This window comes from Balaenoptera acutorostrata, chromosome 19 (assembly GCF_949987535.1).
Source record: "Balaenoptera acutorostrata chromosome 19, mBalAcu1.1, whole genome shotgun sequence".
NCBI lineage: Eukaryota > Metazoa > Chordata > Mammalia > Artiodactyla > Balaenopteridae > Balaenoptera > Balaenoptera acutorostrata.
This window is the reverse complement of record NC_080082.1, coordinates 19,148,588-19,164,937: the sequence shown is the minus strand read 5'-3', so window position 1 is coordinate 19,164,937 and position 16,350 is coordinate 19,148,588. Positions and strand designations below refer to the sequence as shown.

Sequence of the window (16,350 nt, the reverse complement as noted above, 5' to 3'; positions counted from 1 at the left end):
GTATTTCTGATGATGGGATGGGCAGTGGGTGGGATGTCTCAGATGGAGTTGAGGGTCAGGATAAAATGAGGAGGACACGACAAACTGTTGAACTCTCCTTCTCTCAGCCCTAAAGCAGGAGTCTCTGCTCACCAATTATTACCATGTAGAGCAGTGGTGCACAGAGTCCTTAAGAGGTGGAGTCCTGAGTTACTATATTCCAAAAAGAAGCTATAACAATTCTTATTATGAAATAGTGTTAAAAGTTAAAACATTACGGAAGTGAATAATGAACTGTGTCTTTAGACACAAACACTAATCATTTTTAAAATAATTTGGTGTATATTTGGTATAATAATTTGGCGTATATTCCCCCAGCTTTTTTTCTTATGTATATACTAGTCTGTACATTTCTACAATATGTATTTTTTAACTTTAAAAATATAATATGTGGTGATGACTTTAAAATATAGCAATAGCACAGAAGTATGTAATGTGAGAAGTAAGAGTCTCCCTTCCTTCCACCTGTTCCCCTGACATTCCCACACCCTAGAGGTAGTCACTGTCAACAGCTTCTCTTCTACCTTTCCAGGATATTTTTTTCCCATGTATATGTCTATACCTTTTTAGAAATTCCTCATTAGACATATACTTCACATACTCTTTTTTTTTTTTTGGCTGCAATACGCGGCATGCGGAACTTCCCCGACCAGGGATTGAACCCCTGCCCCCCTGCAGTGGAAGCACAGAGTTTAACCACTGGACCACTGGGGAAGTCCCTTCACAAACTGTTTTAAACTCCTTGGTACATCACAGACATGGATACCAGTACAAAACCACTCAAACTGACGGGTATCTTTCTTTCTTTGTCAATATATATGGATTTACCTCATTCATTTCAACAGCTGCAGAGCATTCCATTATGTGAATGTATCTTAGTTTATTTAATTATTTCCTTCCTGATGAATATTTGGGTTGTTTCCATTTTTTCATTATTATAAAGAATGGTTCCATGAGCTTTCTTTTACAAATATATCTTTGTGTACTTGTAGAAATGGTTTTGTAGAATTATTTATGAAAATGAAATTGCTGGGTCTCGTGTCAGTTTCCCTGTTTTAGTTTTCTAAATATTTATTTATGGCTGCATTGGGTCTTCGTTGCTGCACGTGGACTTTCTCTAGTTGTGGCAAGCGGGGGCTACTCCTCGTTGTGGTGCGTGGGCGTCTCATTGCGGTGGCTTCTCTTGTTGCAGAGCACGGGCTCTAGGCGCGCGGGCTTCAGTAGTTACAGCATGCGGGCTCAGTAGTTGCGGCACGCGGGCTCTAGAGCGCAGGCTCAGTAGTTGTGGCGCATGGGCTTAGTTGCTCTGCAGCATGTGGGATCTTCCCGGACCAGGGCTTGAATCCATGTCCCCTGCATTGGCAGGCAGATTCTTAGCCACTGCGCCACAAGGGAAGTCCCAGTTCTCCTGTTTTAGAAAGCAGAATCGTGTGGTTCCCCCTAAGGTTGCAGAGGTCCTTGTTCAGGGTTTTGTTTTGTTTTGTTTTTTTTAATTTTACTGAAGTATAGTTGATTTACAGTGTTGTGTTTAATTTCTGCTGTACGGCAAAGTGACTCAGTTACACATATATATTCTTCTTCATATTCTTTTCCATTATGATGTATCACAGGATATTGAATATAGTTCCCTGTGCTATACAGTAGGATCTTGTTGTTTATCCATCCTATATACAGTAGTTTGCATCTCCTAATCCTAGACTCCCAATTCTTCCCTCCCCCCACCCCGCCCCTTGGCAACCACAAGTCCGTTCTCTATATTTGTGAGTCTGTTTTTGTTTCGTAGATATGTTCACTTGTGTCGTATTTTAGATTCCAGATATAAGTGATATCATATGGTATTTGTCTTTCTCTGACTTAACTTTGCTTAGTATGATAATCTCTAGGTCCATCCATGTTGCTGCAAATGGCATTTTTTCATTCTTTTTAATGGCTGAGTAATATTCCATTCCATACACACACACACGCACACACACACACACACACACACACACATCATCTTTATCCATTCATCTGTTGATGGACATTTAGGTTGTTTCCATGTCTTGCCTGTTGTGAACATAGGGGTGCATGTATCTTTTTGAATTATAGTTTTTTCTGGGTATATGCCCAGGAGTGGGATTGCTTTATCATATGGCAACTCTATTTTTAGTTTCTTGAGGAACCTCCATACTGTTTTCCATAGTGGCCGCACCAATTTACATTCCTCCCAACAGTGTAAGAGGGTTTACCTTTTCTCCACACCCTCTCCAGCATTTATTATTTGTCAACTTTTTAATGATGACCATTCTGACTGGTATGAGGTGGTACCGCACTGTTTTGATTTGCATTTTTCTGGTAATTAGTGATGATGAGCATCTTCTCAAGTGCCTATTGGCCATCTGTATGTCTTTTTAGGAGAAATGTCTATTTAGGTCTTCTAACCATTTTTCTTTTTTTAAAAATTTATTTATTTTATTTGTTTTATATTTATTTTTGGCTGCATTGGGTCTTTGTTGCTGCACGCGGGCTTTCTCTAGTTGTGGTGAGCAGGGGCTATTCTTCGTTGTGGTACACCGGCTTCTCATTGCGGTGGCTTCTCTTGTTGTGGAGCACGGGCTCTAGGCACATGGGCTTCAGTAGTTGTGGCTCATGGGCTCTGGAGGGTAGGCTCAGTAGTTGTGGCACACGGGCTTAGTTGCTCCGTGGCGTGTGGGATCTTCCCGGACCAGGGCTCGAACCTGTGTCCCCTGCATTGGCAGGCGGATTCTTAACCACTGCACCACCAGGGAAGCCCTAATCATTTTTCGATTGGGTTGTTTGTTTTTTTGTTATTGAATTGTAGGTGCTGATTGTATATTTTGGAAATTAAGCCCTTTCTGGTCCCATCATTTGCAAATATTTTCTCCCATTCCATAGGTTGTCTTTTTGTTTTGTTTATGGTTTCCTTTGCTGTGCAAAAGCTTATAAGTTTAATTAGGTCCCATTTGCTTATTTTTGATTTTATTTCTATTGCCTTGGGAAACTGATCTAGGAAAACATTGGTACGATTTATGTCAGAGAATGTTTTGCCTATGTTCTCTTCTAGGAGTTTTATGGTGTCTTGTCTCATATTTAAGTCTTTAAGCCATTTTGATTTTATTTTTAATATTTATTTATTTATTTTGCTGTGTAGGGCCTTAGTTGCCGCATTCAGGATCTTCATTGCGTCATGCGGGCTCTTTAGCTGCGGCATGTGGGGTCTAGGTCCCTGACCAGGGATCGAACCTGGGTCCCCTGCATTGGGAACTCAGAGTCTTCACCACTGTACCGCCAGGGAAGTCCCAAGTTTATTTTTGTGTGTGGCGTGAGGGTCAGGGGTTTTTATCTAAAGTGACAGACTTCTTTGCCAGCTATCCCTGCTTGCCTCGTGATGGTTAGAAGTGCTGTTCAGCAGTTACTTATTTCTGGGATTCCTGAGAGATTACTGCCTACTTCATTTTGATAGACAGTCTCTCAAAACATGGGAGCAGAATATAGAGATCTTTGCAGGCAAAAGTTTGTGAAGCTTTGCTGTGGAGAACAGTCTTAGGAGGTGTTATTGGAGAGGGCTGGGTGCCTGCCTGGGAGGCATCCACAGACTTCTGTGGCCAGGAAAATTGTTTCAGGATCCATCCCTGTCCTCTGCTCCTAGACCCCTGGTCTCCCCACAGATGGGTCTCGCAATTTATGGACAAACTTGCTTTGGAGTTCAGGTAACAATCTGTAAGACCCAAATAGACCTGAGAACTCTGGCTTCCTTTGTTGTTGAGGACATTTATACGAGCACCCAAAGAGCATGGCTCTGGTTTAACCACCAATCTGGCCTCTTCCTGCCACTTGAAGATTTCTGAGGTTCTGGGATTGTTGCTCTGCAGCAAAAAGAAACCTGAGAACCAGCCCACCTTTCACTCAGTGTTAACAAACATTGAATGCCTGCTCGGAGCTCAGCGCTTTGTTGGGAGCCAGAGAGTTCTAGAAACCTGAGAAGTGGCCCCTTCCCTCAAAAGGCTGACAACTCTAGTGATCAGAAGTAATCTAGAGTATAGCAGTGAGCAGTGTGACACAGATTGTACGTGGAATGGAGGTTTCGGAAGACATGCCCTTCAGAAAAGATCCTCAGGCTTCCCTGGTGGCGCAGTGGTTAAGAATCCACCTGCCAATGCAGGGGACACGGGTTCGAGCCCTGGTCCAGGAAGATCCCACATGCCACGGAGCAACTAAGCCCATGCACCACAACTGCTGAACTTGAGCTCTAGAGCCCATGAGCCACAACTACTGAGCCAGCATGCCGTAACTACTGAAGCCCGTGAGCCTAGAGCCCATGCTCCGCAACAAGAGAAGCCACCGTAATGAGAAGCCCGCGCACCGCAACAAAGAGTAGCCCCTGTTCGCCACAACTAGAGAAAGCCCGTGCACAGCAACGAAGACCCAACACAACCAAAAATAAATAAATTAAAAAAAAAAAGATCCTCAGTAAAGGTTCGTTGATTCATCAGTTGAGTGGTATGAGGAAGGATTGAGGCCTTGACCTGGTGAGTCTGAGCTCAGCTGGGCCCCAGGCACTTCTGGAGTCTATCTGGTTTGGTGGAAGGAGCTCTGGATGGAGAATGAGATTTTGGTTTGTTCTCTGCTGTCACTATCTGAGTGGCTTTGGACAAGTTTCTACCTTTTTGGCCTGTCCTTTCTATAAAGTATTAGCGAGGACAGTAGTGCTCAATGCTCACGCCTACTGCTGCACTCTGTCCAATACGCTTACCTTCTTTGAGGAGTGCTTTGGGTCAGGCTCGGAGTTGAAGGTGTGGAGGCCGACTCCAGAGAGTTCAATACTTTCTGTAAGATGTGTTAGGATTGGTGTCGTGAGACAGAATAGTGACTTGTGAGAGCTGGCATAGCATGACCTTCCTGGGAGGTCACTTCTTGAGGCTTTCCTCATTCACCCCCACCCTGGTCACTCTGCTGGGGGCACATACATGAGAGCTGAGGGCAGGAAAACACTTTGCCCTCTTCACAGAAGGAATTTTGCCAGCTGCTTCCCTTGTCCCTGTTTGCCTTTTCACCTAACTGATGTGAAAAGAGAATTTAACAGATGTGATTGGAGTGTGGAGCAGCTATGATCACCTGGAGGTTATCAGCAGTTCCCCGCATCGGAGCTGGCACCTTCTTTCCTCCACTCTCGATCTGTAGTTGGGAAGGTGGAGTGCCAGCATCAGCCTATCTTTGAAGAGTTTCTAACTGGAACAAATGTGAGAGAAACTGTGTCCCAGAAAGGAATAAGGAAGGTCAGAGAGGGATAATCCTTGGCTGTCTCACTGCTGACTTGAGATCCTTGCTTAGACTTTGTTTAAAGTGAAAAGTCAGGCCTTTTCTTTTGTAAACCTTAGTTTTTCTCATCAGGACCAGACTAGGTATGCACATCTAAACAAAAAGAGCCGGTGGGTACACCTGGAGACGTTACTTATTTTGTGGATCTAGGGTTCTGCCTCCTCCCCAGGAAGAAGTGACATCTGAGTAGCTGTGCTGCGTCACCCATGCAATTTGTCTTCTCTCTGAGTGGTGGTAGATGTTGTTCACAGTGTGGTCTTGGGGATCAGGGCCTGTGTTCTGCCTCAGGAATCCTGGCCAAAGAGCTTTTTTTTTCCTGAGCTGCAGCCCTTTACTGTATTAAGTCTTGTATTTTCCCTGAAGGAAGAGATGAGTCTGCAAAATTCCAAAGTCCACAGTTCTAATCTTTGGCCTCTGTGAAAAAGAACCTTGTTTCTAAATGCCTTTGTTTATTTTTTTTTATAATTTATTAACTTATTTATTTTTGGCTGCGTTGGTTCTTCGTTGCTGCGCGCGGGCTTTCCCTAGTTGGGGCGAGCGGGGGCTACTCTTCGTTGCGGTGCGCAGGCTTCTCATTGCGGTGGCTTCTCTTGTTTCAGAGCAGGGGCTCTAGATGCGTGGGCTTCAGTAGTTGTGGCATGCAGGCTCAGTAGTTGTGGGTCGCGGGCTCTAGAGCGCAGGCTCAGTAGTTGTGGCACACGGGATTAGTTGCTCCACGGCATGTGGGATCTTCCCGGACCAGGGCTCGAACCCGTGTCCCCTGCATTGGCAGGAGGATTCTTAACCACTGCGCCACCAGGGAATCCCTAAATGCCTGTGTTTAAACATGATTTCCTAAGCTGCTATATGGGATCTCCTGGGCATTTGGGTGAAAACTGCAGCAAATCCTGAAGAGCCTGTGTTGGTTGAGGAATCTTTTCCTCTTATGTGAGGAAAGATAAATCTCATTCTGCTGAGAGTCATACTGACATACTGATTAAAACCTAAGCCCTTAATCTTTGGTCTTTTTGTCTGATGGATTGGTAATCAAGGTCTTGTGTATGTTTCAGAGGTGAGCTTTTTCCTTGGGAACATTGGTCAGTTATCACCACATTAGCCACATTGGTCAGTTATCACCATCTTGAATTCAGACCCTCACTCAGGGCCTCTGTGTGGGTTCTCTGTGACCCTCAAGGTGCCCCAGCAAAACCTCCCTGGGTCTCCCTCTGCTGCCTTTCATGGGATCTTTTGCTGGCTTTGAAACAGGTTGGGGGTGGGGGTTGGTGTTGCCCCTGGGCAGCCATGGAATCTCTGACCCTGACCAGCTCTTTTCCTTCTTCTTTTTTGTTTTTAAATTAATTTGTATTGGAGTGTAGTTGATTTACAATGTTGTGTTAGTTTCTGCTGTACAGCAAAGTGAATCAGTTATACATATACATATATGCACTCTTTTTTAGATTCTGTTCCCATATAGGTCATTACAGGGTATTGAGTAGAGTTCCCTGTGCTATACAGTAGGTCCTTATTATCTATTTTATATATAGCAGTGTGTATATGTCAACCCCAATCTCCCAGTTTATCCCCCCTTTTCCCCCTTGGTTGACCAGCTCTTTTCAACCATTAGATTCTACATCCAGCCACCCCACTGCAGCACTTCCAGAACTGAAGTCTTCCTACTGCTTCCCAAACCTGTCCCTCCTGCTGCACTCCTGACCTTCTGCCCAGGAGCTGGAGTGAGGGACTGGAGTGCTGTCCTCTCCTCCCTTTCACCCCTGTGTCCAGCCTCCAGCCCCTGTCACTTCTCCTGCTGACCTCTCTCCATTCCGCCACCCTGTCTGTGCTGCTACCCTCCTCACCGGCCCTTTCAGTCCACTTTGACCCTCCTCCAATTCAGCCTTATACTTCTTTCTAAACACAGAGTCGCCTCTCCTTGTAAACCCTTCAGTAGCTTCCTTTCACCTCCCAGGAAGGTCCTGGCTCCTCGCTGTAACTTGGGCTGCTCTCCACAACCTAGTTCCTGCTGACCTTCCAACACTTCAGCCCCCAGTCCTGTCTTCACATCACCAGACTGCACATTCCCAGGCACGGGGTGCTGCTCTGGGCCTCTGAACCTTTGAGTGTGTCATTCTCTCTGCCTGAAACAACATTCCCACCTTTCCTCACCTGCCTCATTCTTACTTCAAATTCAGCGTGGGGGTCGCCTCCTCCAGGAAGCTTTCCCTAATCCCTGTGTCATTCTTGTGTCATTCATGTATCTACTATTGTTTCTCAAGCCTAACATTTACTTTGTTATATTGAAATTACCTGTTTTGATGTTTTGCTCTTCATTTAGACTATGAGTTTATTGGCCGTGTTTTGCCTGTATTGGGTATGTTAAAATATACCTGCACTGGACGTCTTATTCATTCCTGTATCCCTAGTAGATGTTCAGTAAACGCTTGTTCTGAGTTGATCATTTTATCCCCAATTCTGTATATCCTAATTAATAGGAAATTCTCAGCTCTTTTCTTTCACCCCTGGGGCCCTCAGATAGACTTAGAGAAGGGCAGCCTGGATAGAAGTGACCTCTGGAAAGCGGTATTTCAGCACTTCAACTTGTCCAGGGCCCCACCAGCCACAAGGTATTAATAGTTGGAACATCTTTGTCTGGAAAACAAATGGGAAAGTCTCCTGGATCCTCATCCCATGGAAGCAGAGTGCCCCGATCCACAGCCTGAGTCTCATCTGGATGAAGTTGTTAGTGTCCTTTCTGAGCTCAAGGCCCCCTCTGCCTCTTTTTTTTTTTTTGGCTGCACTGCGTCTTCTTTGCTGCGCGGGCTTTCTCTAGTTGGGGCAAGCGGGGACTACTCTTCGATGTGGTGCGCGGGCTTCTCGTTGCGGTGGCTTCTCTTGGTGTGGAGCACGGGCTCTAGGCGTGTGGACTTCAGTAGTTGTGGCACGCAGGCTCAGTAGTTGTGGCACACGGGCTTAGTTGCTCCATGGCATGTGGGATCTTCCCGGACCAGGGCTCGAACCCGTGTCTCCTGCATTGGCAGGTGGATTCTTAAGCACTGTGCCACCAGGGAAATTCCTCCCTCTGCCTCTTAAATGAAGCCCAGGCTAGTTTGGTGGCTATCTAGTGGCAGTGTGCTAAGGCTTGTGGTTCCTGCTTCACTGGAATTGATTTTAGCCATTTCTGGGACTTGTGTGGCATTTTAGCCATCTATGTGGTAAACTGGGGAAGTGAGAGACCCTGGAACAGGGTGTTAAACTGCCAGGGTGAAGATGGTGCATTAGAAAAGTAGTGCGAGCCATCCAGGGAAGAGTGAGGTTAGGGCAGCACCCAGAGCAGTGGGTGGTGGTGGGTTGTTGCAGTGGGGGATCAACCCCTGCAGGAGGCCTAGAGGGCCAGGAAGGTATCCATGAGGGAGGAGGCCTTGGGGAAGTGGCTTTCTACACCCTGGTGGGTGATAGTGTTGGAGAACAGGCCTCCAACACTCCACGCCCCCGTTTCAGAAAAGATGAGTCAGAGTAATAAGAGGAATAATTTTAACCTTTAAAAAACATAGGACTTCAACTATGGTAAGGGACCCAGGGAGAGTAGGGAGGAGGTTGGAGGCAGTGACAGCTGAGCCTGGTGCATGTTCCTGCCCCTCTTCAGAGTTGAAGAGCAGCATGAAAATTATACCCAGGGGGATGTACATCAAGACCATGGAACTCAGACCCAGTCTTTCATCTGGATCCTTCATGGCATCTGGGCTCCAAGCACTCAGGGGCCAAAGCCATTCTCCCTTCCAGGGAACCATACCAGAGTCAGGTCTTAAGGCTAGGTTTATCCAAGGCCAGGGGGGAGGGGGTAAGGAGGATGGCTGGGATCCCTCCAGAAGTGTCCCTGGCTATGCTGAGTTCCTTTCTTCTGTCTGTGTAGGTGTAGACGGGGCACTGCCTGCAGAGCAGGTTCTGCCAGCCTCGCTAGAGAGGATGCCCCCGTGTCCGTGATGGGCTGTGGGACAAGCAAGGTCCTTCCCGAGCCGCCCAAGGATGTCCAGCTGGATCTGGTCAAGAAGGTGGAGCCCTTCAGTGGCACTAAGAGCGATGTGTACAAGCACTTCATTACAGAGGTGGACAGTGTTGGCCCTCTCAAAGCTGGGTTCCCAGAAGCCAGTCAGGGTGCAAACCCCTGCCCTGGTGCCCCCACCACCGGCCACACAGAACCTCCCTCAGAACCACCACGCAGGGCCAGGGTGGCTAAGTACAGGGCCAAGTTCGACCCACGTGTGACGGCCAAGTACGACATCAAAGCCCTGATTGGCCGAGGCAGCTTCAGCCGAGTGGTGCGTGTGGAGCACCGGGCAACCCGGCAGCCATATGCCATTAAGATGATTGAGACCAAGTACCGGGAGGGGCGGGAGGTGTGTGAGTCGGAGCTGCGTGTGCTGCGCCGGGTGCGCCATGCCAACATCATCCAGCTGGTGGAGGTGTTTGAGACACAGGAGCGCGTGTACATGGTGATGGAGCTGGCCACTGGTGGAGAGCTCTTTGACCGCATCATCGCCAAGGGTTCTTTCACTGAGCGTGACGCCACTCGAGTGCTGCAGATGGTACTGGATGGCGTCCGGTATCTGCACGCACTGGGCATCACACACCGAGACCTCAAGCCTGAGAATCTGCTCTACTACCACCCAGGCACTGACTCCAAGATCATCATCACCGACTTTGGCCTGGCCAGTGCCCGCAAGAAGGGTGACGACTGCCTGATGAAGACCACCTGTGGCACGCCCGAGTACATTGCCCCTGAGGTCCTGGTCCGCAAGCCCTACACCAACTCAGTCGACATGTGGGCGCTGGGCGTCATCGCCTACATCCTGCTCAGTGGCACCATGCCCTTTGAGGATGACAACCGCACCCGGCTGTACCGGCAGATCCTCAGGGGCAAGTACAGTTACTCGGGGGAGGTGAGTCTTCTGTCTCGGGGATGTTGGGAGGCCCCTGGATGGGTGGGGGCTCCTATCCTACAGCCCTTAATCAGGGGCGTGTGCTCTCAGGGCCATGTTCGTGGGGCCAGACAGATGATGTAAAAATGGTAAAGTGAGACTAGTAGGGTATCTTAGCTTGGATTTCCCCAAAAGTGAGCCCTGAGACAAGGACTTGGGAGCAGATAGTTTAATTGGAATGTGATTCCAGTAAGCACAAGTGAAGGGTGGGGAAAGTGAGGCAGAAAGGGAGTGGAGTGGACTGCCACTGTGGGCCATTGGAACTCAGTTCCACTGGGGACCCTGTGAATAATCATGTGGAATGTGCTCAGAATTGTACCACTGAGGGGCAGGAAAGAGGGTGGGTTTTAATCTACTGACTCTTGTATGAGTCGAGAATTTCCTTGCAGGGGCTTTAAATCCCTGGCACTTCCGGGCTGTTCTGAATGCCAACTAGTGGTGGAGAAAGTCCTCAGGCAAAGAAGCAGAGAGATACAGGCACTGGCCATGGGAAGCTGTCAGCACGCACATGAGCACTGCAGCTGCAGGCGAGCCCAGAGGTGGGCTGAGAGGAAGCAGGGCAGGGCATCCATAGCATCTGGTCCAGAGGACTAGGGCAAGCTAGTGACCATGCCCGGTCTAAAGGAACAGCTGCTTCTCATCTCAGCCCAGTTTTGCTACAGAGCAGGGCGGACTCCATGCACCCAGACATTCCAGTTTTTTAAAGAGAAGCCAGAAAATCTGATCTTAAAGTGTTAAAATATAATTCACATATTTAAGCAGTACCATGTGCTTAACCCAGCAAATGCTTACTTCTGGCCCTAATTCAACCAGCAGGCCATCAGTTTGTGTCTTTGGATCCATTGATAGTCCTGATGCCTGAAAAGACCTGTTAGGTTTCCGCACTGCTGGCAGCTGAAGGGAGGTTCAGAAAGAGTAAGAACTGACAGACAGGATGCTGACCGGGTAGGAGACAAGGCTCACCACAGGAAACGGTGAGCACAGCAAGCTGGATAGAATGTTCTTGGGGAGATTGGGAAGAAAAGAATGTGTGATGGCTTTATGTGGGAGGTGAGGTAAGCTTTGCAGGATGACAAGATTCTGCCAAGGCAGTGAGGGCCGCTCCGCAAGTGCCCCCTGCAGAGTGCTCCCCACAGTGTTCCTCTCAGGCCTGCAGTGCTATCCATGCCTCCTGAACAACCCATGGAGAGGGGAGGGAGCTCTGGGACCAGCTCCCTTCTGCAGCCCAGCTTTCCTCCCAGGAATGTTGGACTGGGCCCTCCCTGGTCTCAACCAATTGGCCCAGAGCAGCATTTCCTACAGAAGTTGCCCCAGAGTCTCATGAAGGCAAAGTGCCTGCAATGCTTGTGGTCCTGTGCTCCATCATCTTCCCTGTCAGCTTCAGGACATGGTCGTGGGGTCAGTCAAGGATTTCCCTCCTGTGAGCATGGGGGCTGGCCTTCCCTAGGTGGTCCCCACATCACGTGCCTCAGGGTGGTGAGAGGAAGGGAGGGAAGCCACCTTCTTCCGGCCAGCTCTGCTGACCACAGGTGAAGGAGAAACTGGGACATTCTCCAGCTCTCCCCTAAAGTTTTTCATGTTTTCTTCTGTGCTCCAAATGGATTCAACAAAACAAACGCCGACTGGCTGGGAAGCCCAGGCTGTGATGCAGTGGTCACAGCGGACACCGCCCTGCTCACCCTTTGGGCTGGGTTTCATCACAGGTCAGAAGAGCCAGAATCCACCTCACAGAGGCAGTGTTGTGCCAGGGCCCTGCCTGGCTTGCCCTTGGAGCTCTGTGTGGTGTAGCTTAGCTACAGGAGGCAGGGAGGTTTCCCAAGAGTTGCTGACAAAGGAAAGATTCTTTCCAGAAGTATGTAGGTTTGCCCAAGAGTTCCTGATTCTGGCAGTTGTTGATCAGGCAGTTTATCTAATGGGAGCTTGCAGAGTCTTGCTAACTGGCTATTGATTATCTGAGGGTGAGAGAATGACAAATAAATAGGGTGGGGAATGAACTCAGGCTTCCTGTTCCTATTGTGGCCACAGACTGGGTCCTGAGACTCTGCTTCCTGCTCTGCTGGAATCACGTGGCACGGGTCTGGGGCTCCCGGTGTGTGTGGGGGCACTGCCCAACCTTTGGCCCCCAATGCCCTTCATCTGAAGCTGAAAACATCAGTTTCCAGTCCCAGATTCAAATCCCTGGCCAGCACTGATGGCACCTGTCTGTTACCAGGAGCTTGGCAGACCCCAAGAGGAGATTCCACCACCATCTGCAGAGAGCTCTGGATTGGGAGGAGTTTGTCTGGGGTATTTCCTGGGTAAGGAGGCCTTATCATTAGATCAGGCTCTCTGAGCTGGAGACCAGGCACCTTTCTCTTATGCTTGTAATTGCCTACCCGTAAGTGCACTGGGGACGATGCAGAGAGACATGAAGGCCTGTTCCCCATCCCCATGAAACTTGAGATTGCCCGGGAGAAAGGACTAGGAATAGGAAATGGCCACAGAATGAACCCTTGTTGGCAGGCACATGCCAGCACAGGCCTGGGCAGTCTGGAACATGGGCCATGGGGCGCAGGTCAGGTGGTGGATTGGCCCCCCTTCTTAGGACTGGGCCCTGCCCCCATCCTCACCCAACCATCTGTCTTCTACTGTGTGATGGTCATTTGCCCTTATGAAGGCATTCTGAGTAAGCAAGGCCCTGTCTGAGAGCCTCAGGGAGGTGTTTCCATCTAGCTTCTTGTGCAGATAAGGGACTGCCCGCTTTGAACTCAGCAAGGTTTGGAGGTGTGCATTCCTCACCTGACTGTAAGTCCCATGGCACTTGGTGCCTTTCTAATAGGCACCCTGCCCCCTTATAGTGGTTTCTCGTGTATACCACACCCTGTCTGGTGTGCTTGTTTCCCAGGGGCTCTATCCCTGCAGCCCTCTTTCAGACTCAGTAGTTTCTGTGGACTTGAATAGAGGACTTCCTTCAGGAGGTGGGCTTTGAGGAGGAGGAAGCTCAGAGAAGGGGATATTGCTCACTGTGCTCCAGAATAAACAGGAGATTGTTTGGGAATAACAGAGCAGAGGTTGATGAGGCTGGGCCAGGCCTGGTGTTTGTTGCTGGGAGCTCTACAGTGCCAGGGATTATTTGGAGATTCCGAGCATTAGGTGGGAGGGAGCCCTCTGGGTTCTTGACAGTGAAGGGGAAATGTAACAGGAAGTGTTGTGGGAGACTAGCTGGGGGGAAACTAACTGGGGGCTGTTGGAATAATCCCAGTTTGGAATGGGGGAGCCTGGTGTCCTGGGGATGTTTGGGTCAGATCAAGGATTCTAGCGAGTGGGCTCAACATAGTACATGTGAGCCAGAGTTTAGAAAGAGAAGGAGTTGGGGGGCAGAGCCGTCCTGCAGCTCTGCAGGAGGAGCATCATCTTACGAGGCAGATTGAGAACAGACCCCAAGCTGCCCTCTGCCCCGGAGAATATGTAGAGTCCTGCTTTGACATCCCCACATGGGACCCAGCAGTGGAGGGATGCACACAAGTGGGGCCTCCTTCAGCACCTGCCCCACAATGCTGACACTCTAGACACTCTAGCCCCCAGCCCTGGCCCCACGCTCCACCCCATTCCCTACACACCATGGGCCCGAGATGTTTGCTCCTTTCACTCCTCACACTATGCTTGTGCTCAGGATTTTCCCTCTGTTCCCAATGTCAGCCTAAGAAATTTGACTGGCTCTCAATCATCCCATTCAAAGATTGCTTCCATTAAGAATCATGCCAACCATTGCCATTGTGTAGCCTACTGAGTACCAGGCACAGGTCTGAGAGTTCTACACCCAGCATGTCTAATCTCTACAATAATCTTGTCAGTGGGTATAATCCCCTCATTTTATAGATTAGTAAACTGAGGCTAATGAGGTTAAGTAGCTTGTCCAGGGTCTCACAGAGGGTGGCAGGCCTGGGATTTGAATCCAGGCCATCTTGGCTTCAGAGTTCTTGGCCTTCTCATGCCCACAGTCTACTTTCGCTGACACATATACCTCAGCGTGTTGCTGGAGTCTTTGTTTCAGCACTTTCCCAGGCTGTCATCTGTGGACATCTTTTCCCTCCCCGGCCTGTAAGGTTCTTGAGGACAGCATGTGTATTAATACATATGCTCCCAATACTTTCTCCTGCTTCTCTTGAGGGAAGCACCAGTGGTTGCTGGTGAGGCCCTGGGCAAGGACCCAGAAGTGACTGTCAGGTAGACTAGGCTGCTCCTGCTGGCTGGGAGTGTTCTCTTCTGGGGCTGGGCTCCAGGAAGAAGCGGGGAGCCTGCTGGAGATGCACTTAGGGGGTTGTTGGCCAGACCTGCTTAGAAGCAAATGTAGGAATCTTGGAAGAGGAGAGAGTTCTGGAAAGGAAAGCCTGTGACAGGTGATTTTGAGAGGAGAAATCTGAATTTGTATCCAGTGACTGGAGTTGCTGGAGTGGAGAGGGCCAAGCTAGGGTCATGTTGGAAGTGATAGGGAGATACATGTTGGCCAGATGTGAGGAAGGCCTGTGTGAGTGTGAGAGCAGTTTGAAGACACGAAGAGTCACCTTGAAAGAGGGAGCTTCCTGTCATGGGAGGCCTGGAGCAGCTGCTTCTAAAGGAGTGACACAGAAGGTGAGTCATCATCTGTAGACCGTACTAGAGGACTGTTATGGTCCCGCCAACTTGGAGATTCTGTGATTCACTTGACATGAAATGCGACATTGTGGGCCTAACGTTATTGCTTTTGTCAAGAGTTCTATTCCTAGAGGCAGGATGGATGAAGAGGCTCTTGTGGGAATGATGACAGAGTGATGCCATCAGCAGCTTTGCTGTCTGCCACGTTTAGCAACTTTTAATTGTCACCCTCCTCTGCTTGGGCAGTCTCTGAGCTGTGGGCGAGCCCAGGTGACTGCGCCAGGAACAGGTGGGCTTGGGCAAAGGTTCTCACAGAGCCTTGTTCAGGAGAGTGAGTGCTGCCAGGTGGAGGACAGAATCCTGGTGGGAGACGAAGCTCACCTGCAGGACCGATCTGCCACTTCCCGGGGGATTGTGTTGGTGGGAGGTGGCTTTCCAGGGGTGGGTCTCTGGGCTGCAGGCTGACCATCCATCAACTTGGGCCAAGGGGCACTTGCTCAGGGGCTGTGCGTTACACCATGTGGTAGTTCTGATAGCCCTGCAGTAGGATGAGTGCCCAGAGCCAGAGCTGACATTTACGTTCCCATCCCAACTGTTTGCCACTTCTTAAAGTGACTCTGACACTTGCCATTCTACCCTGGGATGTTGAGGATAAAATGAAGTGCAAGGCATGTGGTGTGTTCTGGTGCTCTCCACATGAAGGGCGCCAGTGCCTGTGGGGGCTGCTCATGCAGCCTGCTTCATATGCTCTGACGGAGCGGCCAGGTGAGCAGGGATAGGACCTTGCCCCAGAACCATGGGGTGGACTGCCCGGGGGACGTGGGAGAGCTGGAGACTGGACGTGTATGGGCAGCAGAGCAGAATGCAAGGAGGCAGGTGGTGTATTTCTGGGCTTGTGCTTGGATTCTGCTGGATACCTTTAATTGCCTCGTGTTCCCCTGGCCAGTGTGGATAGGGGCTCATGTGCCACCCCTGGGCCACTGCTTGGCTCCCTGGAGCCCCATCCTCTTGGCATCCCTCTGCTGTTGTTGCCCTGGTTACACACTCGCCTCCTGTGGTGGCAGAAACAGATGCCCATCTCCCCACATTGTTGCATTTAGCATTTTTGCCAAAACGCCTTGCTCCGACCACCTACAGCATCTCGTTATCCCAAGGTCCTTTCATTACTGCTGTTTCCCAGCCCCCACTGCTGAGGTCTCCTCCAACAAAGGGGTATATTGTGGGTTGCGTTCAGAGTGGCTTCTGGTGCCCTATCCATCCCCTCCCTCTCCTGCTCTTCCCATTGTCTGTCTCCACCTGGATAGCTCTGCCCTTTCACAGGCCCTGTTGCTTCTAGGCCCTTGAGTTCCTCTGGGACCTGCTGGGGCTCTTGTTTCTCCCACATTCTGACCTCTTTAAATCTGCTTATGACCCCCCACGCTCATCC

The 16,350-nt window shown here is 49.6% G+C and overlaps 1 protein-coding gene across 2 annotated transcripts in view; it reads left to right on the top strand.

Annotated features, from left to right (window-relative positions):
• PSKH1 (protein serine kinase H1) overlaps positions 1–16,350 on the top strand; it is a 29,900-nt gene that overhangs the window by 2,957 nt on the left and 10,593 nt on the right. For both annotated transcript variants that reach the window (XM_057534764.1, XM_057534765.1), the window contains exon 2: positions 9,245–10,271. In XM_057534764.1, the coding sequence (XP_057390747.1) occupies positions 9,315–10,271 (957 nt within the window). In that variant the 5' untranslated portion in view covers positions 9,245–9,314. The remainder of the gene's footprint in view (positions 1–9,244; positions 10,272–16,350) is intronic.